General features: G+C 50.0%; 1 protein-coding gene across 4 annotated transcripts in view; it reads right to left on the bottom strand.

The window, feature by feature from the left end:
• Positions 1-24,321, bottom strand: part of SOX5 (SRY-box transcription factor 5) — a 490,387-nt gene that overhangs the window by 69,390 nt on the left and 396,676 nt on the right. For all 4 annotated transcript variants that reach the window (XM_029058134.2, XM_029058136.2, XM_029058133.1 and 1 more), the window contains one exon: positions 23,688-23,834. In XM_029058134.2, the coding sequence (XP_028913967.1) occupies positions 23,688-23,834 (147 nt within the window). The remainder of the gene's footprint in view (positions 1-23,687; positions 23,835-24,321) is intronic.

Here is a 24,321-nt window from a genome sequence, read left to right as displayed (position 1 = left end):
ATTCGTGTCTGCCTCCCACTCTAGACTCATTGTGAGCAGGAAACGCGTCCTTTATATTGTTAGATTTTACTCTCCCAAATGCTCAGCACAGTGCTTTGCACACATTAAGCACTCAATAAATACGACTGACTGTACTGCTGGCTCCATCGTTCAATTTATCACTGGTAAAATAATGTTGGTAGCTGTTAAGCGCTTACTACGTGCCAAGCACTGTTCTAAGCGCTGGAGTAGATACAAGGTCATCAGGTTGTCCCACATGAGGCTCACAGTCTTAACCCCCTTCTACAGATGAGGTCACCGAGGCACGGAGAAGTGACTTGCCCAAAGTCACACAGCTGACAAGCGGCAGAGCCGGGATTAGAACCCATGACCTCTGACTCCTAAGCTCGTGCTCTTTCCGCTGAGCCACGCTGAGCACTTTATGCCAAGAACTGCATTAAGTCTTTGGGAGACTCCGATACCGTGAGTAGTTCATGATCCCGGTTTCCGAGGAGCTTACAGTTCAGCGGGTAGACAGGTTCTATGGGTAAATATGATGCAACACTGACTGGTTAATAATAATAATAATAATGATAATTATAATTCTGGTATCTGTTAAGTGCTTATTCTGTGTCAGGCACTATACTAAACACTGGTAGGGGCAGGGGGTGGGAAATACAAGCAAACCGGGCTGGCTCCCGGTCTTGATCCCCATTTTACAGATGAGGTAACAGAGGCACAGAGACGCGAACTGACTTGCCCAAGGTCACACAGCAGACACATGGAGGATGCTGGATCAGAACCCATGACCTCCGGGGCTCCGTCCACCACGCTGTGCTGCTTCTCATCATAACCGTTATCCTTATGACCCTTCGTCCCAAGTTACTGATTAGAAAGACATCGATCCTCGTGGGCACTCGATACTATCACTGCTCTGTTGAAAATTTTGCATTTTACAGAGTCTCAGTACGGGCTGCTATATTTCAAAATTCACATCCACCTCATACGACATCCATTCCCTTAATCTCCTTCCCGAGTATCAGTTCGGATTTTGATTTTCTAAGGTGGGTTTTGTTTCCAAACCATACGGTATTGACAGCTCTTTCATCACAAGGCTCGCTGGGAAGCTCTCAAGAATGACAAGACGAAGTAGTAAAAGCAGTTGTGAAACATAAAAAATAAATCACACCCCACCGGTATTCTCACAGATGAAATGATTGTATTACATTAAACAAGGATGTTGACATTACGGAAGACTGACCTAGATTAAGTTTACATGATTTTACATTTTCTTATAGAGTCTCTATCTCCTTTCTTTAATCCTCTCTCTACTTTTTCTTGATGGTGTTTCTTAAGTGCTTACTACGTACTAGGGTAAATATCGGTAATCTTAATTATTGTGTATGTGCAGAGCACTGTGCTAAGCAGTCGGGAGAGTAGCAGAGTGGCTCAGTGGCAAGAGCCCGGGCTTGGGAGTCAGAGGTCGTGGGTTCTAATCCCGGCTCCGCCGCTTGCCAGCTGCGTGACTTTGGGCAAGTCGCTTCCCTTCTCTGTGCCTCAGTTCCCTCGTCTGGAAAATGGGGATGAAGACCGTGAGCCTCACGTGGGACGACCTCATTCCCCTGTGTCTACCCCAGCGCTTAGAACAGTGCTCGGCACATAGTAAGCGCTTAACAAACACCAGCATTAAATTAAGATGAGGTGGAGTGGATTGAGTGGGTTTTACGCTCCCCAGCGCTTAGTACAGTGCTCTTCGCACAATCTCTGTGTCTGGTACTGAAAACCGGAAGAACGATTCGTCCCTGCGTGGCGGGTTTCACAGAGATCACCAGCTTTGAGGTGGCTTCTCCTCAAACCTCTTTGAAACGAGCCCACGCTAATTACAGACTGTTCCAGTTACCTTCTTAACTACTGGAAAAGTGCTCCAAGTTGGCTTTGATAAAGGTCTTTTGCTCTGTTAAGCCTACATTTGATCTTGACTGCTACCTAGACTCCTTAAAATTTTATAGCTGAGGCTAAACTATTCCGGGATCTAATCTGGTAGTTGGATTTTTTTTTTTTCCAGTTTATACTTTGGTTTAAAAGGGGCCTCTGAATTTTTGGAAGTCAATAGCAGTGGTGGTAAATATTCTGCGCACGGGGAGGGTTGTTGCGGAGGAAGCTTGCTCTCTAATCTCCATTCCTCAGTTACCTAGTCTAGGTTCGTCTTTTTAACCCATTTTAAACTCCTCAAGCAGTACGATTCAGCCCTTCATTTGTGCAAATAGTAATGCTTTTACCCCTTTTAAATACATTTGCAGATTCCCGGCTTTGTTGATTCGGTGTCTCCTGACAACGAACTATGCAAATATCTAGGTTTGGTTTTTTCCTCATCCTTTCCGGTGTTGATTTTCAGGGAAAGAGAGCGTTCTGGGTTTCTTAGGATTTCGTTTCAGGGGCTCAGTCAATATCAATCAATCAATCAGTTATTGGTATTTATTGAGCGCTTACTTTTTGTAGAGCACCGACTACGCACTTGGGAGAGTACTATGTAATGCATCAATCGTTGGTACTTATTGAGCACTTACTGTCAGTCAAGTCAAGGCAAGTCAGGGTGGCTCAGTGGAAAGAGCCCGGGCTGGGGAGTCAGAGGTCATGGGTTCGTAACCCGGCTCCGCCACTCGTCAGCTGGGTGACTGTGGGCGAGTCACTTCACTTCACTGGGCCTCAGTTCCCTCATCTGGAAAATGGGGATTAAGACCGTGAGCCTCACGTGGGACAACCTGATGACCCTGTACCTACCCCGGCGCTTAGAACAGCGTTCCGCACATAGTAAGCGCTTAACAAATACCAACATTATTATTATCGTTATTACTGAGGGGAGAGCACTGTCTTAAGCCCTTGGGAGAGCACAATAATAACAGAGTTGGGAGTCGCTTTCTCTAATAGGTCAAATAGGTTCATGGTCAAAAAAAAAAATCAACGTGATTAGTTTCACTTGGGAAAAGTGATCGCGACTAACCGAGTGGGACCCAGTTTGTTCCACATGGTTGAATGTCTCTTCTCTTGAGAATCTGAAATGTTTGGGTGAGGAGATAGATCCCAGATGAGTGAACCTAGTGACTCACCAACATTTTCTATCAAGTCCTCCTCTAGCCCCTGGGACAATTCTTAGACCTTACCTGTCAATCAAACAATCAGGCATATTCATCGAGTGCTTCTGTGTGTGCAGGGCACTGTACTAAGCACTTGGGAGAGGTCAATAGAACAATAGAACAGTTTCTCCACCCACAGTGAGCTTAGAGTCTAGAGGGGGAGGCATATTTTAATATAATACATAAATTAATAAAAATAATAATGATAATGGTGATATTTGTTAAGCGCTATGTGCCAAGCACTGTTCTAAGCGCTGGGGGTGGGTACAACGTGATCGGGTTGTCCTACATGGCCTCACAGTTTTAGAGAAGCAGCGGGGCTCGGTGGAAAGAGCACGGGCTTTGGAGTCAGAGGTCATGGGTTCGAATCCCAGCTCGGCCACTTGTCAGCTGTGTGACTTTGGGCGAGTCACTTCACTTCTCGGTACCTCAGTTAGCTCATCTGTAAAACGGGGATTAAGACTGTCAGCCCCAAGTGGGACAACCTGATTCCCCTGTGTCTACCCCAGCGCTTAGAAAAGTGCTCGGCACATAGTAAGCGCTTAACGGATACCAACATTATTATCCCCATTTTACAGCTGAGGGAACTGAGGCACAGAGAAGTTAAGTGACTTGCCCGAGATTCGAACCCATGACCTCTGACTCCCAAGCCCGGGCTCTTTCCACTGAGCCACGCTGCTGATTCTCTTCCCCTCTTCAAAACCCCACTTAAAACTCACCTCCTCCGAGAGGCCTTCCCAGACCGAGCTCCCCTTCTTCCCTCTACTCCCTCTACCGTCCCCCCTTCGCCTCTCCGCGGCTTAACCCTCTCCTCCCCCCATCTCCCTCCGCTCCTCCCCCTCTCCCTTCCCATCCCCTCGGCACCGTACTCGGCCGCTCGACCGTCTATATCTTCGTCACCCTATTGATTTTGTTAACGAGATGTACGTCGCCTCGATTCTATTCGGTCGCCACCGTTTCTACGAGACGTCCTTCCCCTCGACTCTATCTATCGCCATCGTTCTCGTCCGTCCGTCTCCCCCGATTCAGACCGTGAGCCCGTCGGACGGCGGGGACCGTCTCCATCTGTTGCCGACCTGTTCATTCCGAGCGCTTAGGACAGTGCTCTGCACGTAGTAAGCGCTCAATAAATACTATTGAATATTACTCTCTATTAAATTATGGCGAGGTACATAAGTGCTGTGGGGCCAGGAGAGGGGATGACTAAAGAAAGCAAGCTAGGGTGACGCAGGAGGGAGTGGAAGAAAAGGAAAAGAGGGCTTAGTCAGGGAAGGCCTCTTGGAGGAGATACGTCTTCCATAAAGGCTTTGAATCGGGAGAGAGTCATTATCTGTTACATATCAAGAGGGAAGGTGTTCCAGGCCAGAGGAAGGCCACGGGTAAGGGTTCTGTGGCCTGATGGAGGAGATCGAGGTACGCTGAGTAGGTTGACATTAGAGGAGCGAAGTGTGCGGGTCGGACTGTAGTAGGAAAGCAGCCAGGTCTACTTGTTTTGTTGTCTGTTTCCCCCCCCCCCCCCCCCCCCCATCTAGACAGTGTTGGGTAGAAATCATCTCTGTTGCCGAACTGTACTTTCCAAGCACTCAGTACGGTGCTCTGCACACAGTAAGCGCTCAATAAATATGACTGAATGAGTGAATGAATAATGCCAGTGGTTTGCTTAGCTCCCCTCACGACAGAGGTAGAAGGGGGCAGGGGGATCGACCGCTTCAAAGGCGACGGTAAGGAGGTGTGGCTCGATGACCATTTTGGTATTCGTTAAGCGCCTACTATGTGCCGGGCACTGTTCTAAGCGCTGGGGTAGATACAGGGTCATGGGGTTGTCCCAGGTGAGGCAGAGGTGGATGGGCAACCACTGGAGGTTCTAAAGGAATGAGGAAACACGGACTGAACGTTTCTGTAGACAAATGATCCGGGCGGCAGAGTGAAGTAAGGACTGGTGTGGAGAGGGACAGGAGGCAGGGAGGTCAGCAAAGAGGCTGATACAGGAATCAAAGCGGGAGAGGAGAAGTGCCTGGATTAACGTGGTAGCAATTTTGGACGGAGAGGAAAGGATGGATTTTGGCGACGGGAAGGACAAAGGGAGGAGTCGGGCGGGAAGATGAGGAGTTCGGTTTTGGACGCGTTAAGTCCGGCGGAATGTACAGGTAGAGATTTTCTGAAGTCAAGAGGAAACGGAGACTGCCCAGAAGGGGAGGGGTCAAGCCTGCTCTGCACACGGTAGGTGCTCGATAAATACGACAGAACGAATGAATGAATGAAGGCTGGAGAGGGAGATCTGGGAATTATCCACGTGGAGATGGAAACCGAAGCCGTGGGAAGAGGATGAGATCTCCGAGGGAAAGGCCGTAGATGAAGAGGAGGAGAAGAGCCAGAACTGAGCCTTGAGGGACCCTCCAAAGGGTGTGGGTGGGAGACAGAGGTCCAGGCGGAGGAAAATAGGGAAGAGGCACTCTCCTTCCCCCGGCAGTGTTCCTTAGCCACGGGGCCAAGCCTATCTTCAAAGATTCAGGGAGACGCTCATATTTTGTTCTCATAGAACCTAGACATCTCTCTCCCGGCAATGTCTGAAGTACGGTGAGTGACTGGAATATGGGAAAAAGAAACCGCACCATCGACTGTACCTCATCTTTAACAGAGTCATGAATTTTGTATCTCTAAGCCGAGCTGAAACGTAGGTTTCACGTGAACCTATCCGCAATCAGCAGCCCTTCTGAGATCAATTAACCGACGGTACTTATTGAGCGCTCAACGTGGACGGAGCAGGGTACCGTATTTGAGAAAGCACAATACAGTCGAGCTGGCAGACCCGTTTCCATCCTACAAGGAGCTTACGGTGTGGAGATGGAGGTAGACAGACATTAAAATGAATTTTGGATATGTACTTTGGGGCTGAAAGTGGGGTAAATAGCAAGTGCTTAAAGGGTACAGATTCAAGCGCAAAGGATTCACGGAAGGGAGAAGAAGCGGGGGAAATAAAGGTTTCCTCTTAGAGGAGATGTGATGTTCAGGAGCCTTTGAAAGTGGGGAGAGAGGAGCGAGCCTTGATAATCATGTGTTCCCTCTGGCTAATAATCACGGATTTTCACGGATAAATTTTGAATAACAATTTTAACGTGCGAATGGAATTGTGAAAACTGTGAAATTTCCTCAAATTGAGAAAATCGTTCTCAACCCAGGGAACAACCCAGGGTAGGTTTAGGAGGCGGCGCGGCCTAGCACGCGAGGCGTGTGGTCTAGCGGATTGGGTCAGGGCCCGGGAATCTGAAGGACCTGGGTTCTAATCCTTGTTCTGCCACTTGTGTTCTGTGTGACCTTGGGAAAGTTACTTCACTTCCCGGACGGTCTACAGGGTGGAATCGAGTCTAGTGAAATCTCTAGTAGAGATTCGACTGAAAGCTCACCTTCTCCAAACTGCACCTCCCATTTCCTCTGCTCCTCCTCCCCTCCCCGACTCCCTCCCTCTGCTCTCCCCCCATCCCCACCACGAAGCATTTGCGTATATAGTAGAGAAGCAGCGTGGCCCAGTGGAAAGAGCCCGGGCTTGGGAGTCAGGGGTCATGAGTTCGAATCCCGGCGCTGCCCCTCGTCCGCTGTGTGACTTTGGGCAAGTCGCTTAACTTCTCCGCGCCTCAGTTACCTCATCTGCCAAATGGGGATTACCTGTGAGCCTCGCGCGGGACAACCCGATGACCCCGTATCTCCCCCAGCGCTTAGGACAGTGCTCTGCACATAGTGAGCGCTTAACAACTACTAACATTATACATGTACATATTTCTTATTCTACTTATTTTATTAATGCTGTGTACATAAATACGTATCTAATTCTATTGATGCTATTGATGCCTGTCCGCTAGGTTTGTTGTCTGTCTCTCCCCTTCTAGACAGTGAGCCCATCGTCGGGTAGGGATCGTCTCTGTTGCCGAATTGCATTTTCCAAGCAGTTAGTACAGTGCTCTGCGCACAGTAAGCGCTCAATAAATATGACTGAATGAGTGAATGAATAGCGCTAGTGGTTTGCTCAGCTCCCCTCACGCTCTCGCACCTCTGCCAGTCAGCTTCCTGTCGGGGGCCAGAGCGCAATGAGTGAGAAGGTGGGCAGGGGCGCAGCACCTGGTAAAATGCGCACGGAGAGGTTGTCCGGTTGCAGCGACCGCAGCACAGGGGAGAGGCTGGGCCACAGCCCTGGGACTTGGAGCCAGAATTTCTATCAAAATGTTAATCTGTACACACAGAGGTCTTTCCCTTTTTCCTTCCCTTTTTTTTTCCTTTCCCTTCCCTTTTACTTCTTTTTTTCCATCTTTCCAGTCTTTCTACCTTTCTTTCCACCTTTCTTTCTTTCCTTCCTTCTTTCTCTTTCTTTCTCCCTTCCTTTCCTTCCCTTCCTTTCTTTCCCTCTTCTCTTTTTTCTTTCTCTCACTCTCTCTTCCTTCCTTTCCTTCTTTCCACCTTTCTTTCCTTCCTTCTTTCTCTTTCTTTCTCCCTTCCTTTCCTTCCCTTCCTTTCTTTCCCTCTTCTCTTTTTTCTTTCTCTCACTCTCTCTTTCTCTCTTCCTTCCTTTCCTTCTTTCCCCCTTTCTTTCCTTCCTTCTTTCTCTTTCTTTCTCCCTTCCTTTCCTTCCCTTCCTTTCTTTCCCTCTTCTCTTTTTTCTTTCTTCACTCTCTCTCTCTTCCTTCCTTTCCTTCTTTCTTTCTATCTCTGTCTCTGTCTCTCTCAATTCATTCATTCAATCTTATTTATTGAGCGCTTACTGTGTGCAGAGCACTGTACTAAGGCATGTGGTACGCGCTCACTATGTGCCAGGCACTATACTCAATGCTGGGGTGAATACAAGCAAATTGGATTGGGCATCGTACGGACATGTATGCATATGTATATTACATAAAATTGGCATTATATTAAATATTATATATATGTACATGAGAGTAATTTATTCATTTATATGAATATCTATTTCCCCCTCTAAACTGTAAGCTCACTGTGGGCAGGGAATGTGTCTGTTATACTAGAGAAGCAGCGTGGCTCAGCGGAAAGAGCCCGGGCTTGGGAGTCAGAGGGCATGGGTTCGAATCCCGGCTCTGCCACTTGTCAGCTGGGTGACTGTGGGCCAGTCACTTCACGTCTCTCTGCCTTAGTTACCTCATCTGTAAAATGGGGATGAAGACTGTGAGCCTCACGTGGGACAGACAACCTGATTAGCCTGTATCTCCCCCAGCGCTTAGAACAGTGCTCTGCCCATAGTAAGCACTTAACGAATACCAACATTATTATCTACTCCACTGTCCACAACGCTACATTGATCCCTTAATGGACAATACCTATTTTCTGTCCTACCTAGGACAGGGACTTTGCCCAACTCGATTTGCTTGTATCCACTCCAGTGCTTAGCACAGTGCCTGGCACAAAGTAAGTGCTGAACAAATACCATTATTATTATTATTATTATCATCATATATATTTGACAGGTTCGGAGGCTTCTTTACCCACTGCCAATTAATCCCACTTTTCAATTGAAAATAATTAATGAAGGACTGTGGTACTAAGGGCGGGGCCGATACAAGATGATCGGGTCCCCCATTGGGCTCACGGTCTAAGTAATGATAACAATAATACTGGTAATAATTTTGCCGTTTGTTAAGCGCTTACTCTGTGCCAAGCACTGGGGTGGTTACAAGCAAATCGGTTTGGACACAGTCTCTGTCCCCACTTGGGGTTCACAGTCTCGATCCTTATTTTCCAGATGAAGTAACTGAGGTACAGAGGAGTGAAGTGACTTGCCCAAGGTCACACAGCGGGCAAGTGGCGGAGCTGAGATTAGAAGCCATGACCCGTTGAGTCCCAGGCCCGTGCTCTATCCACTAGGGCATGCGAGAACAGATGTGGATTAGCCATTTTGCAGATGAGGAAACTGAGGCACAGAGAAGGTAAGTGCTCGCCCAAGGTGACAGAGCAGACGAGGGGCGGAACTGAGATCAGAACCCGGGTCCTTGACGTAATAAAGGTCAGCGGGTTATACTGCTCCTTCTTCCTATCACAAGTGAGCCGTCTCTGAACTCGGGACATGCAGAAGTGGATTTTCCGTGATTCCCAAGCAAAATCCTGCACCGGAGAAGAAGGCTAGACAGATGGCTAAAACCCTCCCAGCTCCACAGCCCCATATCTCTAATTTATTTGTTTATAATAATAATGTTGGTATTTGTTAAGCGCTTACTATGTGCAGAGCACCGTTCTAAGCGCCGGGGTAGACACAGGGCAATCAAGTTGTCCCACGTGGGGTTCGCAGTCTTCATTCCCAGTCTACAGATGAGGTAACTGAGGCGCAGAGAAGTGAAGCGACTCGCCCACGGTCACACAGCCGACGAGTGGCCGAGCCGGGATTCGAACCCATGACCTCTGACTCCAAATCCCGGGCTCTTTCCCCTGAGCCACGCTGCAAATGAATTCCAGTCACCCTCTGAGCCCAGGGTTAACCTCCGAAGGTGATATGGATGGATAAGAGAGGTCTTTCCTCTACCTACCGGGTTGGCTCAAGGCAGCGAATACGTCTCCGGCGTATTTCGCGGGAGTCGTGTCAAAGGTCAGCCGCCGGCCATTTCTCAATGATTCGGAACCGAGGTCTTCACATCTCCCTTTCGTTTCCGTCAAACGGCAGGGACCGTCTCTATCTGTTGCCGACCCGTTCATTCCAAGCGCTCAGTACAGTATAGAGAAGCAGCGTGGCTCAGTGGAAAGAGCACGGGCTTTGGAGTCGGGGCTCATGAGTTCGAATCCCGGCTCCGCCGCTTGTCGGCTGTGTGACTGTGGGCGAGTCACTTCACTTCTCTGGGCCTCGGTTCCCTCATCTGGAAAATGGGGATGAAGACCGTGAGCCCCACGTGGGACGATTGAGTCCATTACTTGATTGACTGAGAAGCGGGTTGGCCTAATGGTTAGACCACTGGCCTGGAAGTCAGAAGGACCCGAGTTCTAATCCTGGTTCCGCCACTTGTCTGCTGTGTGAACCTTGGGCTGGTCACTTTGCTTTTCCGTGACTCAGTTACCTCATCTGTAAAACGGGGATGGAGATTGTGAGTCCCGTGGGTGACAGTCGTTCACTCATTCAACAGCATCTGTTGAGGCTTACTATGCGCGGAGCACTGTACTAAGCGCTTGGAATGGACAATTCGGCAACAGCTAGAGACGATCCCTGCCCAGCGAGGGGCTCACGGTCTAATCGGGGGACGTCCAACCTGATTTGTTTCTATCCACTTCAGTGGTTAGTACAGTGGCTAGCACATGGTAAGCGCTTAACAAATACCACCATTATTATTGTTATTATTAACCCTTTGGGGCAGACACCGCACTCCCCCAGAATGAACTAACTTTACCAATCGTGTAAGAATTCAGCTGATAGTGGTCCTTCAGAGGTCTGAGGATGTCTATTTATCTTGATGTTGTCTTGTTCCGTTCCGTTTTGCTTTGCTGTCTCCCCCGGATAGACTGTGAGCCCATCACTGGGCAGGGATTGTCTCCATTGCCGAGTCGTACATCCCGAGTGCTTAGTCCAGTGCTCTGCACACAGTAAGCGCTCAATAAATACTATCGAATGAATGAATACGTTTATTTGAGACACAAAAAAGGGAAACATTTTTTCAGAAGTCCCTTACAAACAATTGGTACAGTGCCCCGCGCACGGTAAAACACTTGGGGCAAAACACCGCAGGCCAGTCTATCGCAAGAAAACTCCGGACCCGATCTCTCCCGTGCTATGGAAATCGGGGCTCTGCGATCTCTGCGTCGCCAAGAAATTACCATCAAACTAGCAGTCTTGCGAGGTGGCCCCAAGATTTTCTGCACAGGTGATCAGAATCCCGGATCCCCTACTGATTTCCAAACAAGCGCGGTCTTCACCCAAGCCCCGCGGTGGGTGGTAAAGATGAGAATTTCTTCTTCCGTTTAGGCCCTGCCAGTTCTCTCGAACGCTCTTCCCCTCTCCAACCTACAAAACTCCGATCTATAAGCCTCATCAGTAATTCTTCTTGGGATGCTTCAAGTGTTTTTGGCTAGAAAATACCCCGGGGATAGCATCTTATGCAATGTTTCTACTTCTGCTCTCAATTTATTTCATCTATTTATAAAATATGCCCATTGCCAAAAAGCTATCAAAGATTCGTGATAAAAACAAAACAAAAATCCCCAGAAAACCAAGCCGTCCAAGTTATAACGCCACTCGGATCATTTGTCAAACTGGAGAGATTCAGTCTCCTGCTTTCTGAGCCATCCCAATCGAAATCAGAGTTCTTATTCGGTCCACTAGCATTTGATCCTCAGCTCTACAAAGTGCAAAGCTGGTTAAAAACCTTGACAAAAAACGCTGTTTAAATCCAGATTTATTTATTTTTTTTTTACTATTTCTAATAATAAAGGGACGAAGGGACGGGCCGTCTTATTTATTTGAACTTACTTTTTACTATTTGAAATTTCCGGGTGTAATTTTGTAATTATTCTTATTATTTTCTGGAACGATAGAACTGGAAAATGGGAGCCTCAGATTTTGATAGTCATACAGCATTCCTAATTTCCTCTATTTTAATGTCAGTGTGCTCCTCTAGGATATAAGGCCCTTGTGGGCAGGCCACGCACCCACAAACTCTCTAATACTGTATTCTCCCATGCACACAATTCCACTCGCAAAGCCATCAAACACACATTACCCTATTTATTTTGCTAATGACATGTGCATCGCCTTGATCCTATTTATTTATTTGCTATTGTTTCAACGAGATGTTCATCCCCTTCGCCCCCCTTCACCTCTCCTCAGCTAAGCCCTCTCTTCCCCCTTTCCCTCTGCTCCTCCCCCTCTCCCTTCCCCTCCCCTCAGCACTTTGCTCCTCCGCTCAACTGTATATATCTTCATCACCCTATTTATTTTGTTAATGAGATGGACATCGCCTTGATTCTATTTATTTGCTATTGTTTTAATGAGATGTTCATCCCCTCGATTCTATTTATTGCTTTCGTCTTTGTCTGCCCGTCTCCCCCGATCAGACCGTGAGCCCGTCAGAGGGCGGGGACCGTCTCCATCTGTTGCCGATCTGTCCATTCCAAGCGCTTAGTACAGTGCTCTGCACATAGTAAGCGCTCAATAAATACTATTGAATGAATGAATCTCTTCTCCCATATCCTTACATTTGCTCTCCTCCCCCCTTCTGCGATTTATTTGACCATCCATCTCTCTCGTTAGACCGGAAACTCCTAGATGGCAAAGATTGTGATTATGTGGGTATTTGTTAAGCGCTTACTATGTGCGGAGCACTGTTCCAAGCGCTGGGTAGATACAGGGTCATCAGGTTGTCCCATGTGAGTCTTACGATTAATCCCCATTTTACAGACGAGGGAACTGAGGCCCAGAGAAGTGAAGTGACTCGCCCACAGTCCCACAGCTGACAAGCGGCGGAGCCGGGATTCGAACCCATGCCCTCTGACTCCCAGGCCCGGGCTCTTTCCACTCAGCCACGCTGCTTCCCTATCGCTTCCCTATCTACCTACTCTATTGACATGCACTCTCTTCAGCTCCGGGACAGTGCCCTGCGCACCGTAAGTGCTCAACCAATTCCACTGCCTGCCTCCGGCCTCCGTTATATGCCGGCATCTGTGAAGCGCTTCCTACGTGCCGAGCACCGTTCTAAGCGCTGGGGTAGACACGGGGGAATCAGGTCGTCCCACGTGGGGCTCACGGTCTTCATCCCCATTTTACAGAGGAGGTCACTGCGGCACCGAGAAGTGAAGTGACTTGCCCAAAGTCGCACAGCTAGGTGGCCGCGCAGGGATTCGAACCCATGACCTCCGACTCCAAAGCCCGTGCTCTTTCCACTGAGCCACGCTGCTTCTCTGTCGATCCACTGAAGTGGAAAGGGTTCGGCAGCCTCTCTCCAGATGACAGGCAGCCTTGTAATTTGGGGATTGTTGGGGCGCACGTGGGGATCTGGGCTTCCGATAGTTCGTATCTGATCCCGGTCAGCCCCCACAGCACCCGTGGACGTATCGAGAAATCTTTTATTTATGTCAACATCTGTCCGTCCCTTTAGACTGAAAGAGCACTGGAGCCCACCAGCTCTGCTGTATAGGGCTCTAGACCCTAAGCTCGTCGGGGTTAGAGTCGGTCTGTTTATTTTTACATTGTACTTTCATTCAATTATATTTATTAAGCGCTTACTGTGTGCAGAACACTGTACTAAGTGCTTGCCCAAGAGTCCACACAGTAAGCACTCAATAAGTACCGTCAATCGGTTGACTGTATTCTCCCGGGCGCTTAGTATAGGAGCTCCATAAATACCACCGATCGATTGATCGAGTTGTGACGTAGGGAATTCTCTAATCCCGGCCCCGCCGCTTGCCCACTGGGCAAGTCGCTTCCCTTCTCCGTGCCTCAGTTCCTCAACTGGAAAATGGGGATTGAGAACACGAGCCCCACGTGGGACAAGGACCGTGTCCGACAGGATTCGTTTGTATCCGCTCCGGCGCTTAGTACGGTGTCTGGCATTGTCGTGGCTCAGGGGAAAGAACCCGGGCTTGGGAGTCAGAGGCAATGGCTTCGAATCCCGGCTCTGCCACCGGTCAGCTGTGTGACCGTGGGCACGTCGCTTCTCTGTGCCTCCGTTCCCTCATCTGTAAAATGGGGATTAACCGTGAGCCTCACGTGGGATAACCTGATTACCTTGTATCTCCCCCAGCGCTTAGAACAGTGCTCTGCACATAGTAAGCGCTTAACAAATACCAACATGATTATCGTTATTATTCTCTCTGTATATTATCATTATCATTTTATTATACTAACATTTTATATATAGATATTTATATTTATTATTTTATATGACATATATTTTTGATTATTATATATATTAGAGAGATTTAGATATTTATATATCTATATATAAAATGATGTTAGTATAATCTCTCTCTCTCTCTATATATATATATATATCTCCATCTGGAGACTACATTAACCAAGCCTGCCATGTGCCCCAAAGAGCAGGCTGACTGATGGTTTGGACAAAACCAACTTGGAAAATACGCTGCATTCTGGCAAACACCACTGCAGAGAGGGAAAATGCACTGCATATTAGGAATCCGTTACCGATTTGTCCATTCCCAGCGCTTAGTACAGTGTTCTGCACACAGTAAGCGCTCCATAAATACTACTGAATGAATGAATCGGCATTGAGCAGAGGTGGCCTGCTAAGAGAGCTTCCTAAATCCTTTCAGTCGTTCCGTTCGTTTGAAGGGCACTGTACAAAGTCCTCTTTGTGTTGTGGTTGTGTGGGTACTTTCGACCTGTGGGTTGTTGTTTTTCATTCTCCTTCCCCCTCTCAAACAAAATCTATCGGCCCATCCCATTCGGACAGTGAACGTCACTGGGCTGAAAAGCTCACTGTTTAAGCACCTAGCTGTACGAGATTACCATCAACTGAATTTAGATGAAAAAGAAAAGAGGACGAAACCACGGGGGCTCCGTCGATAACATTTCATCGAACGCATTTCGGTCGGGGGAAATGGAGCCAGAAAGGAAAACTATTTCATTCACGAATGACAGAGTGACTCTGCTATCATCCTTCGAAGGCGGCCAAAATGTCCTGTCCGTGGAGCGATACTACGGAGAGCGGACCGATTCCCAGCTAAATTTTCAGGGAAGGCACGAGATGCAGTGCGGCACCCACGCTTCGGCTAACGGAAAGATTTCCTGATAAAATTATCGCATGATAATCGTAATAATTGTGACATTTGCTCAATGCTTACTCTGCGCCATCCACCGTACTAAGTGCTGGAGTAGAAAATACTAAAAAAATAATAACGGTCTTTCTTCAGCGCTTACTACGGACCCCAGCTCACTCCGCCGGGGTAGATACGGGGTAATCAGGTTGTCCCAAGTGAGGCTCACAGTCATAATTCCCATTTTACAGATGAGGTCGCTGAGGCATAGGGAAGCGAAGTGACTTGCCCAGAGCCGGGATTCGAACCCACGACCTCTGACTCCCAAGCCCAGGCTCTTCCCACTAAGCCACGCTGTTTCTCCTACCGATACGAGGCAATCGGGTGGGACACGGTCCCTGTCCCACAAAGGGCTCGCGGTCTTTGTCCCCATTTTACATGTGAGGGAACAGAAGCACAGAGACGTTGAGCGACTTGTCCTAGGTCACAGAGTGTACGGGTGGCGGAGCCGGGATGAGACCCCAGGTCCTTCTGGCGCCCAGGCCCATGCTCTATCCACCAAGCCACACGTAATCCCGAAACAACGGATGGGATTCAGCAGATGTTTAAAAATCGATACCTCAAGGCACTTTGAGGCAATGATATGAACGATATCGCTAATATCAATAATAACCGTATTTGTTAATCAGTTGTGGCGACATTAAGGATTTACAGGGTTCCAAATCCTGAACCATCACCGGGTGATGGAGAGTATGCGGTTCTATCGATCGCTCGGGACGATAGAGGCGGTATGGCCTAGTGGAAAGGGCTTAGCCCCGGGAATCGGAAGCTGCAGGCTCTGATCCCTCGCCTGCTCGGTGACCTTGGGTGAGTCACTTCACTTTTCTGCGCCTCAGTTTCCTCGTCTGTAAATTAGGGATTAAACGCCTGTTCTTTCTGCGTCCCTTATATTCATTCATTCGATCATAATTATCGAGCGCTGACGCGTGCCGAGCACTGTTCTAAGCGCCTGGACAGTTAGAGACAATCCCTGCCCAACGACGGGCTCACAGTGTAGAAGGGGGAGATTTCCACATAGGGCAGGGACCGGGTCGGACCGGATCATCTTGTAGCCACCCCAGTGCTTAGCCCAGTGCTAGGCACGATCATCGTCCTTTGAGAAGTGGAACGGATGGGGACCAACTAGAATGAAGACGTAATCGGTCCGAGACCAAACTCTGCTGTTATAATGATAACGGTTCTGGCATTGATTAAGCACTTATTATGTGGTAGGCACTGTACTAAGCCCTTAAATACCATCATTATCATTATTATTATTTTCATAAGCATTTACTATGTTCCAAGCATCGATTTAAGTGCTGGGTGGGTTTGATACAAGATAGAAGACACTGCTCCCGTCCCATGCGGGGCTCACAGTCAAAGGAGGAGGGAGTAGGATTGAATCCCCATTTTACAGATAAGGAAACTGAGGCCTCGAGAAGTGAAGTGACTTCCCCAAGAACACTCGGCGGGTAGGTGGCGAATCCAAGATCGGAACTAACGTCCTCTGACTCCCGGAACGTTGCGCTTTCCACTAGGGCGGCCTGCGTCTCGGCATAAGAAAGCAATCGCATCAGTCAGTCAATGACATTTAATAATAATTGTGGTATTTGTAAAGCGCTTACTACTTGCAAGACACTCTACTACTACTACTAATAATGTTGGTATCTGTTAAGCGCCTACTATGTGCCAAGCACCGTTCTAAGCGCTGGGGTAGACCCAGGGGAATCAGGTGGTCCCACGTGGGGCTCACAGTCTTAATCCCCATTTTACAGATGAGGGAACTGAGGCACCGAGAAGTTAAGTGACTCGCCCAAAGTCACACAGCTGACATGTGGCCGAGCAGGGATTCGAACCCGTGACCTCGGACTCCTAAGCCCACGCCCTTTCCACTGAGCCACGCTGCTTCTGCGCTGGGGCGGATATAAGATGATCGGCTCGCACACAGTCTCACAGTCTCAATCCCCATCTGACAGCTGAGGTGACTGAGGCCCAGAGAACTGAAGTGACCGGCCCAAGGTCACACAGCAGACACGTGGCGGAGCCGGGATTAGAAGCCGTGACCTTCTGAATCCCAGGCCCGGGCTCTACCCACTAGTGATCTACAGTGTAGATTACTGTATTAAGCGCTTGGGAGCGAACAATCCGTCAGAGCCGATAGAGAGGCGTGCGTTCATTCATTCAATCGTAGTCATCGAGCGCTTACTGTGTGCAGAGCACGGTGCTAAGCACTCAGAAGGTGCGATTCAGCAATAAAGAGAGACGATCCCTGCCCTCGTCGGGCTTAAAGTCTAGAGATTTGGTCCCTGTCCTCAGTGTGCTTACGGTGTAAAAGGAATGATAATAACGCTGGTATTCGTTAAGCGCTTATTATGTGCAGAGCACCGTTCTAAGCGCTGGGGGAGATACAGGGTCATCGGGTTGTCCCACGGGAGGCTCGCGGTTAATCCCCATTTTACAGACGAGGTAACTGAGGCCCAGAGAAGTGAAGTGACATGCCCACGGTCACACAGCTGACAAGTGGCAGAGCCGGCAGTCGAACCCATGACCTCTGACTCCCGAGCCCGGGCTCTTTCCACTGAGCCACGCCGCTTCCCCGGAAGGAAGCGTTTCGTTGCGCCGTATGCCACGGAAACTTCATTTCTCCAGCTACTGAATAATAATAATAATGATGATGATGATGGCATTTGTTAAGCGCTTACGATGTGCAAAGCACCGTTCTAAGCGCTGGGGGGGATACAAGGTGATCAGGTTGCCCCATGTGGGGCTCACGGTCCAAATCCCCATTTTACAGATGAGGTAACTGAGGCACCGAGAAGTGAAGTGACTCAGGATGACTATTTTCTGTGTCTGCCTCAGATGCCCAGCCTGAAGCGGCATGGCAGAGTGGACAGAGCACGGGCCAAGGAGTCAGAAGGTTGTGGGTTCTAATCCTGGCTCCTCCACTTGTCTGCTGCGTGACCTCGGGCAAGTCACTTCACTTCTGCAACGTGGCTCGGCGGAAAGAGGCCGGGCCTGGGAGTCAGAGGTCATGGCTTCGAATCCCGGCTCTTCCACTTGTCGGCTGTGGGACTGCGGGCAAGTCACTTGACTGCTCTGTGCCTCAGTTTCCCCATCTGTAAAATGGGGATCGACCGTGAGCCTCGCATGGGACAATCTGATCATCCTGTATCTCCCCCAGCGCTCAGAAGAGTGCTCGACATTATTATTATTCTTCTCTGGGCCTCAGTTTCCTCATTTGTAAAATGGGGATTGAGACCGTGAGCCCCACACGGGACGGGGACTGTATCTAACCCGATTTGCTTGGATTCTCCCCAGAGCATAGTAAGCTCTCAATAAATACCATAATTATCATTATCATCATTATTACTGCACCTCGTCAGCTGACTGGAGCTGCTTCTCTGTCTTCTACTCAGTTGCGTTTCATTCATTCAACGGAATTTATCGAGCTCCGACTGTGCGCGGAACACTGTACTAAGCGCTTGGGCGATTACACCGTGACGGCCCGTCGGGAGTACGTTTCTTCTCCCCGATAAAACTTGGAGCGTCGGGCTTGGGAGTCAGAGGGCACGGGTTCGAATCCCGCCTCTGCCACTCGTCAGCTGTGGGACTCTGCGCAAGTCACTTAACTTCCCTGTGCCTCAGTCACCTCATCTGGAAAATGGCGAGGAAGACCGTGAGCCTCACGTGGGACAATCTGATGACCCTGCATCTCCCCCAGCGCTTAGAACGGCGCTCTGCACGCAGTAAGCGCTTAACAAATACCAACGTTATTATCGTCATCACTACTTTCTGCAGATGGTTCGGCTGGTCACTTCCTTGTGAAATAAAGGGAGACGGCACTGGCAAATTTCCCTGAGTATTGATCCCAGAGGAGGGACGTGACAAGATACTTGATGTATTTCTTTATATAAATGTCGATCTCCCCCTCCTCTAGACTCTAAACTCACTGGGGGCAGGGATTGTGCATGCTGACTGTAGTATCGTACTCTCCCTGACGTTTAGTACAGTGCTCTGCACACAGTAAGAACTTGATAAAGTCGACTGAAAGAAATAATCGAATGGGTTCCACGAGATGTGTCTGGGGTAGGGGGCGTGACGGACATCAGAGGTATCTGCGACATTCATCTATTCATTCCGTCGTACTTATTGAGCGCTCACTGTGTGCGGAAACTGTACCAAGCGTTCGGAGAGTACAATTCAGCAATACAGAGAGACGATCCCTGCCCACATCGGTTTGGTTGGCTTATGAACGGGCTTCCAGCTGGTTCTACCGGTCAGTCAGGTGTATTTATTGAGCGTATTCCGTGTGCAGAACGTTCTACTAATGGCTTGGGAGAATACAATACGACGGATATATTACCCGCCCACCGTGAGCCGACAGTTTAGAGGGGGAGACAGACAGTGATAGAAATAAATTACGGACACGTACGTAAGCCATGTGGGGCCGGGAGGGAGGGATGAATAAACGGAGCAAGTCGGGGCGACGCAGAAGGGAGTGGGAGAAGAGGAAAGGAGAATTTAGTCAGGAAAGGGATGGTCTGAAATAAGGGCGCCTCTTTATCGTTGTACTCTCCCAAGCGCTTAGTACAGGGCTTCACATAGAGTAAGTGCTCAATACATCCAATTGGATGAGTGACTGCAGAAGGCTCTGACCGATCCCCAGGCGAAGGGGTCGACCTACAACCCGACACGGCTCGGTCTTAATCTCCCTTCTACAGATGAGGCCGACGAGGCCCAGAGAGGTGAAGGGACTCGCCCAGACTCACGCAGCAGACGAGTGGGGGAGCCGGGATCGGAACCCGGGTCCTTCTGACTCCCGGGCCCGGCCTCTCTCCACTAGGCCACGCGGCGGATCCGCCACGGGTCGGATGTCCTCCGGTGGCCTGGTGCGTCCCGACCCCGGTTGCTTGCGACAGCTCTGAGAATTCCTGCGGGTCCCCAGACGGCTTCTCTCCCGTTTAATATTCTAAATAATCGGGCGCCCAGGCCCAGAAGAGGGTGAGACACCCCGACAGGCCAGGCCAGCCCCTTTGCTCCCCGGTCCCCTCGCTCTCCGGGGCCGAGGACACGGTGAACCGTCTGTCAGACGCCATTACCGTTAGAAGGGGACCTCGTTCTTTTATTCCGACCGAACCGTGGCGGACGGCTCCGCGGGAATGCTGAGTGAAATCAATGTCTCGGATTTCCGGGCCGAGCTCGGGGGTCAGAGCCGCCATCGTTTATCAGCAGTATCTCCTTCCTGGCCGGCTCCCTCCCTCTCCGAGGTTCCAACCGGCAGACGACAGATTGAAAACGGCATGCGCCGCGGGGCTCAGGTGACACAATTTTACATCCTTTTGGATCCCTTTCTTTCTACGCCGCCCTCTCCTTCTCTCCTCCCCCCGGCCCCTTCATTCCTCAAATCGCAAATACGCTTGTCTGGGTCCTCCTTTAGAGAAACGGCGCGGCTCAGTGGAAAGAGCGCGGGCTCGGGAGTCAGGGGTCGTGGGTCCGACTCCCGGCTCTGCCCCTTGTCAGACTGCGGGCAAGTCACTTCACTTCTCTGTGCCTCGGTCACCTCGTCTGTAAAACGGGGATCAACCGTGAGCCTCACGTGGGACAACCCGATGACCCCGTATCTGCCCCAGCGCTTAGAACGGTGCTCTGCACATAGTAAGCGCTTAACAGATACCAACATTATTATTATTATGAGCAAGCCAAAGGACCCGGGAGTGCCCAACCAATGGACTGGGGAAGCAGCGTGGCTCAGTGGAAAGAGCCGGGGCTTGGGAGTCAGAGGACGTGGGTTCTCATCCCTGCCCCGCCATCTGTCTGCTGTGTGACCTTGGGAAAGCCGCTGAACTGCTCTGTGTCTCAGTTGCCTCATCTGTAAAATGGGGACTAAAACTGTAAACCCCCCGTGGGACAAGACCTCCCTTACCAAGACCTGCCGGTTTCACCTCTACAATATCGCCGAGATCCGCCCTCTCCTCTCCACCCAATCGGCTACCTTACCGTTACGGGCTCTCGTGATATCCCGGCTAGACTACCGTGTCCGCCTTCTCTCCGACCTCCCTTCCTCCTCTCTCGCCCCGCTCCGGTCTATTCTTCACTCCGCCGCCCGGCTCATCTTCCCGCAGAGACGATCCGGGCCTGTCACTCCCCTTCTTAAACGACTCCAGCGGTTGCCCGTCGACCTCCGCTCCAAACAAAAACTCCTCACTCTAGGCTTCGAGGCTCTCCGTCACCTCGCCGCTTCCTACCTCTCCTCCCTTCTCTCTTTCCGCCGCCCACCCCGCACGCTCCGCTCCTCCGCCGCCCGCCTCCTCGCCGTCCCCCGGTCTCGCCGGTCCCGCCGTCGACCCCCGGGCCGCGTCCTCCCGCGGTCCCGGGACGCCCTCCCTCCTCCCCTCCGCCAAACCGATTCCCTTCCCCTCTTCGAAACCCTACTTAAAACTCACCTCCTCCGAGAGGCCTTCCCAGACCGAGCTCCTCTTCTCCCTCTACTCCCTCTGCCGTCCCCCCTTTACCTCTCCGCAGCTAAACCCTCTTTTTCCCCTTTTCCCTCCGCTCCTCCCCCTCTCCCTTCCCATCCCCACGGCGCCGTACTCGTCCGCTCGACTGTATATATTTCCGTCACCCTATTTATTTTGTTAATGAATTGGACATCGCCTCGATTCTATTCAGTCGCCATCGGTTCTTACGAGACGTCCTTCCCCTCGACTCTATCTATCGCCATCGTTCTCGTCCGTCTGTCTCCCCCGATCGGACCGTGAGCCCGTCGGACGGCGGGGACCGTCTCTATCTGTTGCCGACTTGTCCATCCCGAGCGCTTAGTCCAGTGCTCTGCACGTAGTAAGCGCTCAATAAATACTATTGAATGGATGAACGAATGACAAACTGATTACCCCGCATCTACCCCGGGGCTTAGAACGGTGCTCTGCAAATAGTGAGTGCTTAACAAATATCATCATTATTCCTAATTATTACAATTATCATTCTTACTAAAAAACTGTTATCCAAACAGCACCTAGTAAAATCATTTCTCTTTACTCTTATTTGGCTGACAGTTTTGTGGGGTTTTTTAATGGTGTTGGATAAGTGATTACTGTGTGCCAGGCACTATTCTAAGCATCGGGGGAGATACAAAGTAATCAGGTTGGATCTAGTCCCTGCACCATATGGGACCCACAGTCTTAATCCCCATTTCGCAGATGAGAAAACTGAGGCCCAGAGAAGTGAAGTGACTTGCTCGAGGTCACGCAGCAGACAAGTGAGAAGCGGTGTGGCCTAGAGGACAGAGCTCAGGCCTGGAAGTCAAAGGACCTGGGTTCTAACCCGGACACTGCCCGTGCCTGCCGGGTGACCTTGGGCAAATCACTTCACTGGGCCTCGGTGACCTCATCTGCACAGTGGGGATTAAATCCTACTCCATCCTACTCAGACTGCGGAACCCAGGTGGTATAGGGACTGTATCCAACTTGCTTAGCTTATATCTACTCTAGTGCTCAGAACAGTGCCTGGCACATAATAAACAGTCTGTTATATTGTTGTGTCGTACTCTCCCAAGTGTTCAGTACATTCATTCGTTGGATAATATTTGTTGAGTGCTTACTGTGCGCAGATCACCGTTCTAAGCGTTTGGGAGAGTACAGTACAACAATAAACAGACACATTCCCTGCCCACAATGAGGTACAGTCTAGAGGGACTAGTACAGTCCTCTGCACAAAGTAAGTTTTCAATAAATACGATCGAAATATCATTGTTTTTTTAAAGAGCTGCATAAGATCACATAAATATAGACGGTGTGAGTGTCAAACTACTTTCTCAAGCACTTAAAACAGTGATCTGCACACGGCAAACGCTGGATGTATTCGACCGAATGAACGAAGCAGCACGGCCTTGTGAACTGACAAAAGGCCTGGGAGTCGGAAGGTCGTGGGTTTTAATCCCGGCTCCTCCCTTCGTCCGCTGCGTGAACTTGGGCAGATCATTTCACTTCTCGGGGCCTCAATTCCCTCATCTGTTCGATGGGGCTTGAGACCGCGAGCCCCATGTGGAACAGGAACGGTGTTCAACCTGATTTGCTTTTATCCACTCCACTCTCACAATAATAATAATTATTATGGTATTTGTTACACGTTTACTATGTGCCAAGCACCGTATTAAGTGTTGGGCAAATCAGATTGGACCCAATCCCTGTCCCACACGGGGCTCACATTCTCACTCCGCACGTGGGGCAACCTGATGACCCTGTATCTCCCCCAGCGCTCAGAACAGTGCTCTGCACATAGTAAGCGCTTAACAGATACCAACATTTTATTTTATTTATTTTCCAGATGAGGTCACCGAGGCCCAGAGAAGTGAAGTGACTCGCCAGAAGGTCACACAGCAGACAAGTGGCAGAGCCGGGATTAGAACCTAAGACCTTCTGACTTCCAGGCCCGCGCTCTATCCGCTACGCCGTGCTGCTTCCCACAACGCTTAGTACTACTCCAGCGCTTAGTCCGGCTGTATATATTTTCATTACCCTATTTATTTTGTTAATGAGATGTCCATCGCCTCGATTCCATTTACCTGCTATTGTTTTAATGAGACGTTCATCCCCTCGATTCTATCCATCGCCATCGTTCTCGTCCGTCCGTCTCCCCCGATCGGACCGTGAGCCCGTCGGAGGGCGGGGACCGTCTCTATCTGTTACCCGTTTGTCCATTCCGAGCGCTTAGTCCGGTGCTCTGCACACGGTAAGCGCTCAATAAATACTACTGAATGAATGAATAGCCCGGCGTCTGGCCCATCATTAAATACGACAGTGATTCCCCTCAGAATTTTCGAACCCGATACACGAGGGCGAGTGTCCTCACCTTGCTCTTCGGAGGCGGGCTGTTTGTGCTCTTGTCGGGGTGAATGCTGGTGGGAGAAAGCGCCGTGGCGAGATTTCCCTGGGGTACCCCCGGAAGCTTCCCGCCGGGGAGACACCTGCATGGCGCAAGCTGGGCGGCGTACAGTTGCTGTTTCGCCGGGAGACGGGGGGGAGAAGGCGCGGGAGAGGACAGAGACAGACGGGGAGAAAGAGAGACACAGAGACAGAGAAGACATCATCAGTGCCCAGAGAAACGCACATTGCCACGCACTGCCCTCTTTTCATTCGTTCTTTTAATTAATGTTGGTATTTGTTAAGCGCCTACTGTGTGCAGAGCGCTGTTCTAAGCGCTGGGGGAGATACGGGGTCATCAGGTCGTCCCACTTGAGGCTCACAGTTAATCCCCATTTTACAGATGAGGTCACTGAGGCACAGAGAAGTGAAGTGACTTGCCCACGGTCACCCAGCTGACGAGTGGCAGAGCCGGGATTCGAACCCACGACCTCCGGCTCCCAAGCCCGGGCTCTTTTCCACGCTGCTTACTTTTCAACCCTATTTGTCATGTAATTCATTCAAGAGTATTTATTGAAGCGCTTACTATGTGCAGGGCACCGTGCTAAGCGCTGGAATATACA

Source organism: Ornithorhynchus anatinus, chromosome 2 (assembly GCF_004115215.2).
Source record: "Ornithorhynchus anatinus isolate Pmale09 chromosome 2, mOrnAna1.pri.v4, whole genome shotgun sequence".
NCBI classification, from domain to species: Eukaryota; Metazoa; Chordata; class Mammalia; order Monotremata; family Ornithorhynchidae; genus Ornithorhynchus; species Ornithorhynchus anatinus.
The sequence above is the reverse complement of the archived record's forward strand: the minus strand, read 5'-3'. Positions and strand labels throughout refer to the sequence as shown.